The sequence below is a fragment of the Musca domestica genome, unplaced genomic scaffold (genome assembly GCF_030504385.1).
Source record: "Musca domestica strain aabys unplaced genomic scaffold, Musca_domestica.polishedcontigs.V.1.1 77, whole genome shotgun sequence".
Taxonomy (NCBI): domain Eukaryota; kingdom Metazoa; phylum Arthropoda; class Insecta; order Diptera; family Muscidae; genus Musca; species Musca domestica.
The window spans coordinates 2514173-2526397 of record NW_026712400.1 but is presented as its reverse complement, the minus strand read 5'-3'; the positions used below and the strand labels follow the sequence as shown (position 1 = coordinate 2526397).

Here is a 12225-nt window from a genome sequence, read left to right as displayed (position 1 = left end):
TAGCCGCAGACCTTGGACATTCCAACAGAATGGTTACAAAATGAGGTTCCTCGCTTCATTTCCAGCGCACAATGGCCACCAAAATCTCCGGATACCAATCCGTTGGACTATTGTGTCGATCACCTCAAGCAAGCGCTTCGTCGGAAATGGGCCAAAATATCGCAGAGCAACATTTGGGCAGCTTGTGACGCCTTCATTGGCCGTATGATGGCCATAATTCGTGCCAAAGGTAATCAATTCGAACAAATCTAAACTTATTCTAAAAGGTGATGCTATTTCCGACATATTTTGCTTTCATTCAATAAAATTGAAAAAAAAAAATTTAAAAATATTCACCGGCATTGTTTAAAATTTCTTATTTAAAGTTCGGAATAGGTACTACAGCCTATGACAAAAAGGTCCTCGTAGTCGTATAGCCCCCAAATAACAGGTTTCATTTAAACGGTATTTTTTTAAGATTTTTTTTTCAAGTTCCTTCCAAATGGAGGGTGATAAAAGTTCGGCCCGGCAGTTGGGTATGTTTGGGATTGGAAATGTTTTATTATACGCACGTAAAGGACCAATTACATTGTGGTAGAGTTGCATGTAAAGTGACTTTTTATACACTCCACCATACTATGGAGGGTATATTAAGTTGTCATTCCGTTTGTAACTCCTCGAAATACTCAGGTCAGACCCAACAAAGTATATATATTCTTGATCAGCGTAAAATTAGCGATGTCCCTCTATCAGTCTGTCTGTCCGTCCGTCTGTCTGTCCGTCTGTCTGTCCGTCTGTCTGTCCGTCTGTCTGTCCGTCTGTCTGTTGTAATCACGCTATCTTTCGAAAGAATTGAGATAGAAGGCTACAATTTTACACACATGTTTATTTTGTCCAGTAGACAGGTTAAGTTCGTAAATGGGCAAGGTAGGTCCACGTTTTCATATAGCCCCTATATAACGGTACCTCCCGATATTTGGTATTTTGATAATTTTAGCAACATTATTCACCGGAGTAGTTTCAAATTACGTACCGAAATTGTTTGAGATGTTGTATTCCAAGTTTGTAATGGATGCTACAGTCTGAGACAGACAATTGTCTATGCTGCCCAGGCACAGCTCCGATATAACGGTACCTCCCTATATACGATATTTTGATTATTTTAGCTACAAGTTTTCTAATTTGAATATGGTAGTGGCTTATGACAAACAACGCCTATATAGGTCCACGTCGTATAGACCCCAATATAACGGCTATATTCCGTATTTTTAAAATTTTAACAGAATTTTTTGAGGATTTTATTTCTTGAAAATTTCCAAATTCGTTCCAAATGGTGGAGGGTATTCAGAGTTCGACCCGGCCGAACTTACTGCTTTTTAACTTGTTCATATTTGATATTTCAGAATTTCATAGCATATAAAAAATGTTAGCATCCAAAACAAACATTTCGTATTGTTAGAACAAGACCTATCATCTTTTGCACTCTATGTTGGCGATATTGAAGAATAACTGTGTTTTCATTGTTTCTTTGATGATGGTGGTGGTGTGGTTTTGAATTAATTAAATTTGTCTATGTTTTGGTGTGACTTTACATTGTATTTAGTTACATTATGAAATAAGAATAAAAGAACGTGGCTCTAGAACCCCAATTCCAACTCATCTCTGCAAGTACATACGTTTGTAAATGAAATATTTTACTTGTCATAATCATTTAAAATAAATACATAATCATCATCAACTGCCAAGGTTTCAATCTTCTGTTTTTTTTTGTTTTGTTTTTTATTTTGGTTACCAAACATGCTTTCATGAGAAAAGAAAAGAACAGACACACACATATACATACACACACAAATACCTTAATAAATTGCTTTTCTTGCTTTGTGTTTAATTGTTTATTGGTTGTTGCTGTTTGTAATCGAAAATTCAAAACTAATTAATTTTTAGTAGATAAATGCTAATTTTATAATTGAGATAAGAATTTGCTTTTGTTTTTGTAGTAGTAGAAGTTGTTGTTGTTGTCGTTGCTGATGCGGTTTACAATAATAATAATCATCATCATTATCATAATCATTATTAATACACAATTAGACAAAAAGCTATTACTTTGTAATAGTAATTCTTGTTGTTGTTGCTGTTTCGATGCAAAAGTAGTAAATTACATATTTATAGGTAAGACATTATGTTAAAAATGCAATTAAGTAATGATCGGTTGGTTGACTTGAAATTGAAAATTAAATAACAATTGTGCTAATATATAGGTATTATTTTTTTTAGATAATAATAATATTATTACAAGTACAAAACCCCAAAAAACGAAATGAAACAAAGTAATTGTAAAAAAGAGAACCAAACCAAAACAAAAGAGTTTATAAATATTTAATGTTTTTTTTTTTGGTTTTTGTTTAAATCTACAACAGAGCAATCAAGGAAACTATCTTCAGTTTTAAGTTGATTTTTTTTTTGGTTGATTTGGATTTAGTTAAGCGCAAACTACAAACTATACGCATAAATATGTATGTAGAGAGGCGGATTGCTTTAAAAAAAAATATGCAACATAATTAGTGACAATCTGCGTGAGAGAAAACAGAGAGAGAGAGAGAGAGAGAAAAAAGCTACATTGGAGACAAGAAGTGTATTATATACCTTGGGCGCCAATTGGAAAATGGAAAGAAAAAGGTTAACAATATGTGTTTTTTTAATAAGTGGGGGTCATTACTTTGATGTATCCTACGATGTTACTTTATATCGACAAAGAATAGTTCTTATTGATATTTAGTGGAAAGTATACATTTATCCTTTCGGGACAACTATTCATTTTAGCTCAGAGTATATTTCAATTATTCCCGTCCTTACTCGCGTTTTCCCATGAATTACAAAAACTGTTTTATCTTAGTTTATGGCAATATGGGTACTTCCTTACATTGTTGTCACAGATCTACTGGAGCAAGTTAAGTTAGTCTCATGGGGCAGTTGAATATATGCTAAATTTAAGGTTGGGGCCTACACCTAGACCCAGCTTTGTCCAGGTAGTTTGAGTTTATAAACTACAAAGGGTTGGTTTGTGGACTCCAAGGATGGTATTCAGAGAGTCAGCCTTTTATGTTTTCCCAAGTTTGTAAATCTCTGTTTACATTATTTTTTAATGGCCCTGATTGCGTGTATGTGGAGAGAATTAAGCTCGCTGAGAGCACGCATGCTTTCATTTGCCTGGCCCTGATTTAGAACAGCGGGGCTCACACGCACATACCACTTAAAAAATTTTGCCGTAATTGTACCAAATTCGGACAACATTCACATACCAAACAGGGGATAATTTACGTATTTCGATCGAAATGAATTTAAACATTTATATTTTAGCTTAAATAGATGGAAAATGTCGGCAGGAATAACTAAAGTTCGAAATTTGTTCGATATCGAATGTGAGAATTTGTCCCCAGATAAGAAATTGTGTGAAGCGAGTCTCAGAATACGGAACATTTTGTCGTGGGAAACTTGGAAAGATCAGGAGTGTCGGTCTATAAAAAAATGGTGGCTCTATAAACAAATTAGAAGGTAACAGTCGGTTTTGCCGACAGATGTATACCCTCGGTCAATGTTCGATTATTTAAATATATTTTGGCTTCTGTTATGATTATTCAAATTTGGAGTAGGTTCCGATGTTAATTTCGCGTTTTATGAGCTTCATGGATGTTCCAAAAATTTTGCGCTTTGTGGGGTAGATACCACAAGGAGTGGACCGATATATCCCATCATGACAGCAGATCTTGTGTTAGTAGAAATAATGGTATGTGTGAAATATGATCAGAACCGGATGCTTATTCCGCATTTTATACTGGTTTTGGTTATTCAACATTTTGACCTTTGTGGGGGAGGTTCCGGAAGGAATGGTCTGATCTCTACCATCTTTATAACATATCTTGTGTTGATAGAAATATTGGGATTTGCCAAGTCTGAATAAAATCGGATGTTAATTTCGCGTTTTATGAGCTTCATGGATATTCAGAATTTTGACCCTTTGTGGGGGGGGAGGGTTACCAGAAGGAATGGACCGATATATTCTATCTCCATACCAGATCATGGGTTAAAAAAATATGTCATTTCAAGACAATCGGACTCTTATATCACATTTTATAAGAGTTATAATTATTCAAAATATTGAGCCTTTGTGGGCGAGGTACTTGATAGAGTGAACCGATATTGTCCCTTTTCGCGCCTGATGTAGTACTGATGCAAATATTAGGATTTACAAAGTTTGGGCAAAATCGGACTATCCTTTCTCTTTCTGTGCAGTAATATATATATTTTTAACTTCGATCTTTTGTGAGGGTGGTAGCAAAAGGAGTGGACCGATATTATCCATCTCCAAACTAGATCTAAGTTTGATAATAATATTACGATGTACCAAGTTAGGACAAAATCGGATACTCCCTCGAGAGTTATCGAGTGCACCAGCCAGACCGACAGACAGACGGGCGGACGGTGGGACATCTCTAGATCGACTCCAAATGTCCTCAAACGGATTTAGCCTAGCAGTTGAAGAGCATGTACCGAGTTTCTAAAATGAACATCAGAGCCCTCGGTGCTCGAATTCACGCCGGCTCCAGTCCGTATTTATATTCGAAGAAACTAAAAGAATGTTCAGTGAAATTTTACAGAATTCGGTCCAAATCGCGTGAAATCAGTAAAAGAGAATTTGTGTCAAGCTTATTTTTTTCTGTTTTTTTTTCTGAAATCTTACAGATTTAGGTACGAATAAATATTTACCTTTAGAATTTGCCAAGATTTAACTGCAAAAGGCCTTAGTTCGTTAGTTCCGCTGATAATGTTAGGAAGTTCGGTCTCACTTGTATATGGCCAGCATTGTAGCTGTCATGGTATCAGCATCATGAGGGTCGTGTAATTCTTTGTATATTCACAACTGAATGTTAATCCCATATATTTACCGAACAGTGCCCTATTAAGAACGCCTATCCCTGACCTTTATTTCTGGTCGGCTACAAATTTCATTTAGATGGATTTTCTGAACTGCCGCTATCAAAATATTCTTCACAATGATAAAAGCCAGTATGTCATCTATTTTACTTCGCGGTCCGATACACTTATTAAAAAAAAATCCCGTAAGACTTTGGAACAGCAAAGTGGTGGTGTTACATGGGAATCAATTCTCCGACGAACAACGATGACGATATTAAAAAAAATTCTATGGAAAAAAATCACACAAAATCATGTTTTTGGGGGTTCTATATTTTCCGGGAAGAAATCAAAAACCTAAATGACTTTTTCTGTACCCAGGGAATCTATAGGTATTGAGATATATTTTGACACCTAGTCTAACAATATAAAAAAAGTATTTCAATTTCAGATACCAAGGGCACTTAACGAAGGTTGGTTTTGCTGCAAATTTGTCAAAGCTGTGCATTAATTGATAAATAAAGGCCAACTTGAAAATTCCTGCGCCTGCGGGTTACTCTTGAGCTATTTCTTGTGTCCATTGCTAAAAAAAACTATTTCTATTTTTCTTTTCTCGCTCTCTATTTTCTCTTGCATATTCATACGAAATGATACAGGTGAAAAATAATAAAAATTAAATTCTATTGGTTACAAAAAAGAAATAAAGAACAACAAATCGTTAAAACTTTTCAAACTACTTACGGTGCATATCCATGCAGTGTGGTACCAGCTGCTGCAGCATTAGCCGCTGCGGCAGCATTTGCAGCTGCAGCCATTGAGGCAGCAGCTGCCGATTGTTGCTGTTGTTGTGTGGTCGGTTGAGCTGTACCTAAACGTGCGGCATACGCGGCCATTGCCGATTGCTGGGGATTTGGTGCGGCCGTGGCCGTTTGGGCCAGTGACTGTAACTGCTGTTGGGCACTGGGCTGCAGGACGGCAGCAGCTGCGGCAGCATTAGCAGCCACAGCAGCATTTGCGGCAACCTGTGGCTGTTGATGAGTTTGCTGATGGTGGGCCTGTTGCAGGGCTTGTTGTAGACCAAGATGCTGTTGCTGGGCAGCCGCAACTGCAACAGCAGCCGCTTGACGTTGTTGCTGTTGTTGAGCGGCAACTGCTGCAGCCAGGGCTGGATTGAAGGGAGCACCCACCATGCCGACGTGTCCACGTTGTATGGCTACACCGCGCATAGCAGCAGCGGCAACAGCGGCTGTAGTGGCGCCATCATGTTGACGTTGTCCAATTTTTTTTTGTTTGTTTCCGTATCCGTTTGCAAATTGAATTTGTTGTTTTTTGTGTTGTATTGTATTGTTGTTGGGGAGCATGTTCGTCCAAACGTTCGTTTTGTGTGGATGTGTGAGTGAGTGTGTGTGAGTGAGTTAAAGGGAATTTTATGTATGGCAATATTGACGGGAGCAGAAATGTGGAGTTAAATTGAAAGTATTACAACAACAAACATTGACATTACATTGAGATCAAAGATTTGAAAAATGCAAAATTTTCACAGCAAAACGAAACAATAGAGCACATAAAACAAAACGATTTTTTGGATAAAAGGGATGAATTCAATAGTTGATACGTTGTTTGTTGTGTTGTATTACGAATGGTTTAAAATTGCGGCCCCGCATATTGATGGTAGTCGAACAAGATTGGTTGTAAGTGTGCATGTTTGTGTGTTTTGCAAAATAATGCCGGTTTTTTGGTGTTTTCCAAACAAAGTATATGTATATTGAAAAGAAAAGAAAAAAATACCATAAAAGGCATGCGGTTAGTTTTTGTTTTTTTATATTATTTGATTTTTTTTATTTTTATATGTTTATGTTTTTCTTTTTTTTAATAAAGTTCCAAACAAAATGGGCTGAAATTAATATTTTTTCTTAGCAAATAGTTTCATTATTAAAGATTGCAACGAAATTCTCTGACAAAGTTGAAAAAATATTTGAACTATCTTTCTAAGGTGTTTTGTTTCACTGTCAAACAGTTTGGCTCAATGAGTGCGTAAATAAGCTGAATTTTCGATTTTGGAATTAAGATTAGCTAGAAGCATTGCATCCAGAAAAAGTTACAGTTTTAGTCGGTTTATGGTCTGGTGCTATTATTGGGCCGCACCATGAAATGATATTCCATTTTTGTTGGGAGGCGAAATCGGTAAGCGTTTTATTTCATGTTCGGGACCGGTCGTTTGCGCGATTTAACGCCTTTAGACGTTTTGGCTTTGTGGGGCTATCTTAAACTTTAAGGCATTTATTCGTGAGATACCGGTCGAAATGATGGAAAGAATATGCCAAAATTGGACTAAACGGACGGACCATTTGAGGCGCAGTAGCGATCAATATTCACAAGAAATAATTTCCAAACATTAAGTTATATGGACTGTACTATCAATTGAAATAAAAATTTAATGCGTTTTTCACAATTTCATGATTTTAACTATCCTATAGCTCTTAAAAAAAATCACCCTCTATGTATGTAGGAGCTATATCTTAAATCTTGCGTAGTTAATTCAGGGCTGTATGTAATTTCTTCCACCTAATATTTATTCTAGTCGCAGAATGATCGCATCATCCAATTATGTATGTGGGAGCTATATGGAAATCTGAGCCGAATAGAATGCATATTACGGCTTTTGGGGACCTATATGTCAAATGCATTAAAACGTATATATATACATATATAAGTATATATATATATATATATATATATATATATATATATATATATATATATATATATATATATATATATATATATATATATATATATATAAATATATATATATGGGAGTCATAACTATACCCGAACCAAGTTGCTTCAAAATTTTACAGGATTTATGCTATTTGGAATTTTATAGCTAAGTTATAGAGAAGGGAGATTTGAGTATTTAGACGGGCATCATTAGTAACCCTGATTCTATATCGACTCCTTTTGTGTTAACATACTTTTTTATGGTAAAACTATTAAAAGAAAGAGAGTTTTGAGAGAACTGATTTGTCCAGAAAGTACGGGAAGTAAGAAAGAGTAGAAACGTTCAACTCCTTCAAATCCAACATTTCAGCCAATCAGAAACTAGCAACCATTCTACTAAAAAGTATTAAAAGAGAACGTCATATTTGTGTGTGCTCTCTTTGTTTTGCCTGTAAACTTGTTTCGTGTACTGGAACGGGTTTTAACCAAATTGTAAATCTAGTACAATGTAGTACTATATTGCAGGTTCTGAGTCACAACAAATGCGGAAATCGAAATTTATAGCTCAAATCTTAAATATTTTATTTTAAATTCAGATTTTATCTTTTATAGAAATCTGATTTCTGTCAAAAATACTTTATTTTGCATTTTTGTAGCATATTTTTAGGTGGCCGAAATTAACATAAACAACTGAGTTCAACAAAGTAGAAATATTCTTCTTGTCTCTAACTATCAAAAGCTTTTAATGATGACCTTCTACGCACTATTTTCTTTAATTTTTCTATAGTTCTTCGCAATCAGACCAGAAAATTAGGCAATTAAATTTGGAATCTGATTAAAACATTTACAAAAAAACCGATTTTGTTTGGAAATAATACCACCTAAAATTAGAATTAAAGTTGAGTATGCCTTCCAATTAGATGGAGAGAAAATAACTATAAATATAACACAAAATTATAGAAATTCTCAGATTTTTATTTTGTGTTGACATTTTGCAGAAATATTTACAGAATTAATTTCATATTTTCATTCATTACAACAAATAGATATTTATATCATGTTGCTTATGCTTGAAGAACATGTGGCAAGAAACAAATGGTGAAATAATATACAACTAAACAGAGAAATAAGATTAAATAACATAATCTGACAGGAACACAAAGACACATATTGATGCGTAATGAAAAAAAAAAAAACACAAAATAAAGAAAAATAATAGGAATATAAATATAAATATAAATATAATGACTGAACAACACAGTTATTTTACAAAATTTAAAATAAATAATTTAACATAGCGAACTTAAACCATTATTTAAAAATAAAAAAATTTTAAGAATATTTACCTATTTAAATATGTAAATACCTATACATATGTAAATAACATTCCAAAAAGTTAACACACACACATTGCGATTAAACTTAAACTATGTTTAACGGGATGCTCAACTATATACATATTTTTTATATATTGGTATTTGTGGAATATTTTTCATTAAAATTTACAAATATATTAACGATAATTACATAAAACTTAATTTATATATATATTCTCATATGAACTTAATTGTAGTTTATAAATGGTTATCGAAAAGGTTTTAACCACTTGAGTAATATTGTATTTTTAAATAAATTGGAATTGAGTTCATAGGAAATGCAATTATTTGTTTTGTAATATTTGCGAACGTTTTTAATGCAAACGTTAAACGTTAATTTCATAAATATTTATGAAATTAAACAGTCGAATCGAAATCTCATATTTTCTATTTAGCGAAGCGTTTAAATGAACTTGTAATAAAATTTTCATTATATATGTATATGTATAAATATATATTGAATTTTTTTTTACAATAGAAAATATGAGATTTTGATCCGACCATTTAATTTCATAAATATTCAAACTTCAGACTACTGTCATTTGTAAGCCACTCATCCGACAGCTGTTCAAATTATTCCAGTGACACCTCAAAATATTCTGGAGGGTGTATTAAAGCCTTGGGCACGCACAAATTTTGGCCGCAGACCTTGGACATTCCAACAGAATTCAGCACCATCACGCTTAGTACGCGCCAGCCAAGAATGGTTACACAATGATGTTTCGCGCTCACCCAAATCTCCGGATACCAATCCGTTGGAATATTATGTCTGGAGTATTTTGGAAAGCAAGGTTGGGACTAAAAAATACCAAAGTGTCGATCACCTTAATCAAGCGATTCGCCGGTAATGGGCCAAAATACCGCAGAGCAACACTAGGGAAGCGTGTGACGCCGTTTGAAGGCCATAATTCATGCCAAAGGTGACCATTTCGTACTTTCATTCAATAAAATTAAAAAAAAAAAACGTAAAAATTATGGCGTTTGACTTTGTTGCAGTTTTTTATCTCACCCTGTATATTTGTGTAGTAGCAAACATTTTTTTTTTCTTGTAGTGAAGTTTTTTCTCTTCTACTTGTGTGGTAATGTCTGTAGTAAACAAGCAGAAAAGGAAATAAGTGGATTGCGATTCTCTGTCTATCTGAGAGAGTTTTCGTGCCATTGTGGATGAAATAAGAGCGTAATTGTTGTCTTGCCGTCGGGGAAGCAATGGAAATGTTTGTATTGTTGAAGGAAAGCAAATAATTTCTCATCCAAATTTCCTCTGAATATCGCTGCGAGTTCGGTCCGAAAGTCGGCTAAAACTACAAGACCTCCATCTGACACTTTAGTCCGACAACACTTCAATCACTTTCGGTCTGAAGTCGGAGCGAATATGCATTCAAAATCAAAAGTTTTAACCAACTTTCGATTTGAAATTTTGAAGATTTGGCTCCCTCCGTTATTTTTTCAAAGAGGAGAACTCGTGAAATCTCTCACGTAAAACAGAAGAGTGCCGAGTAAACTTTGTGTAAAACTCCTACTCTTCACGCGAGTGAGTGTGTCACTCGCGGGTAAAAAAGACAAAATCTGCCGAGACTCGTTAAATTGGGATTACAAGCTAAAGTTTTGGTTACCTTTTTTTTTATTAGCAAGAGGAATAGAGTTTGAAATAACGGCATAGTTAATGACTTTAACATCCTCTGTGATTTCACAAAATAGATTATTTGCATAAATGTATTACACATTCTTAATCTCTGTTGGGATTAAAAATAACCACAAAACATGAAATATCCTTCCATTCAATTGCAATTAATTAATTTTTATTTTCTTTTGTCAATTTGCAATTTAAATGCAATTAATTCACTGATTATTTGCCAAATCCGTTTTTAGCAACTAATTCACATAATTAGAGAAAATGATTTAGTTGCATTGATTTGCTGGTCGACATTGGTGCGGTGCTTCAAAACAATTACTACAATTTGTGGTCATTGCAGCGGGTTTGTAAATGCTAATTATTTACAATAGCAATAAACAATAAATGTTTAAAGGCTGTTTTTCTTCAGCGAGGATTTCAATTGTTTGCATGTTGTGCGTGATTGTTTTTTTTCTCGAAATTTTGAATTTCAAATTGCATAAACACACAATCAATTACGTTCTGCACAAACATAACTTTATTTACCCACAATTTTATACAATTTTGAACATTATAATTAAAAATGAATTAATTTAGAATTGAATTTGAAAAAAGAGAAATTCTACAAAAAATTGATTTTGTCATGGACAAAGGTAAAATGTAGAAAAACAAGTTAAAAAGTATCAGCCGATTTTGCCGACAGATGTATACGCTTAGACATTATTCTATTATTTAAATTAAATATATTTTGACTTCTGTTATGATTGCTCAAATTGTTGATCCTCTATGGAGTAGGTTCCGAAGGTATGGGCCAAAATTGTCAATTTCGTATCGGACATAAATAAATATGATATAAATATTGCGGACTATATCGTCTACATACTTCACTTTATATGAGATATGTGATAATTTTTAGAAAATCTTAAAATGTGCGTGAGTTACCACATAAAGTCGACGGAAGTATTCCATTCTTATACTTCATCAAATACAGATAAAAATATTGGTCTGGACAATCTTACAAGAAAATCGAACATTTATATCAAATTTTATGCGAAATCATAAATTCATCTCAGGTTTCTGGTTGACAGAAATATATGACAAAAGAATTGAAAACTGTAACCATTTGTGGGTGAGGTACCAGAAGGGATTCGCAGATATATATCATCTTCACAACAGATCTTGTGTTAGCAAAAATGTGTGAAATTTGAAGAGAGTTGGATGCTTATTTCGGTTTCTTTGAGTGCTTTGTTTTTCAAAGTCTTGAGCCCCATGTGGGGGAGGCACCAGAAAAAATGATCCGATCTCTACCATCTTTATGACAGATCTTGTGTTGATGGAACTATTGAAATGTACCAAGTCTGAATGAAATCGAATGCTAATTTCACGTTTTATTAGCTTCATGGATATTCAAAATGTTGAACCTTTGTGGGGGAGGTACCAGAAGGAGTGGACCGATATAAGCCATTTTCAGTGCATATCTTGTGTTTCGAAGAAATAATGGGATGTGTGAAATATGAAGAGAACCGGATGGTTATTTCGGATTTTATGATCGTTTTGGTTATTCCAAACGTTGACCCTTTGTAGGAAAGGTACCAGAAGGAATGGTCCGATATTGACTATCTTTAT

At 34.1% G+C, this 12225-nt stretch overlaps 1 protein-coding gene across 13 annotated transcripts in view; it reads right to left on the bottom strand.

Annotated features, from left to right (window-relative positions):
• The window catches only part of LOC101901314 (pneumococcal serine-rich repeat protein), a 520206-nt gene that overhangs the window by 27378 nt on the left and 480603 nt on the right, over nucleotides 1–12225 (bottom strand). For 8 of the 13 annotated variants that reach the window (XM_059130596.1, XM_059130595.1, XM_059130598.1 and 5 more), the window contains one exon: nucleotides 5632–6136. The exons of the other annotated variants lie outside the window; for them this stretch is intronic. In XM_059130596.1, coding sequence (XP_058986579.1) covers nucleotides 5632–6136 — 505 coding nt within the window. The remainder of the gene's footprint in view (nucleotides 1–5631; nucleotides 6137–12225) is intronic. 13 annotated transcript variants of the gene reach the window in all.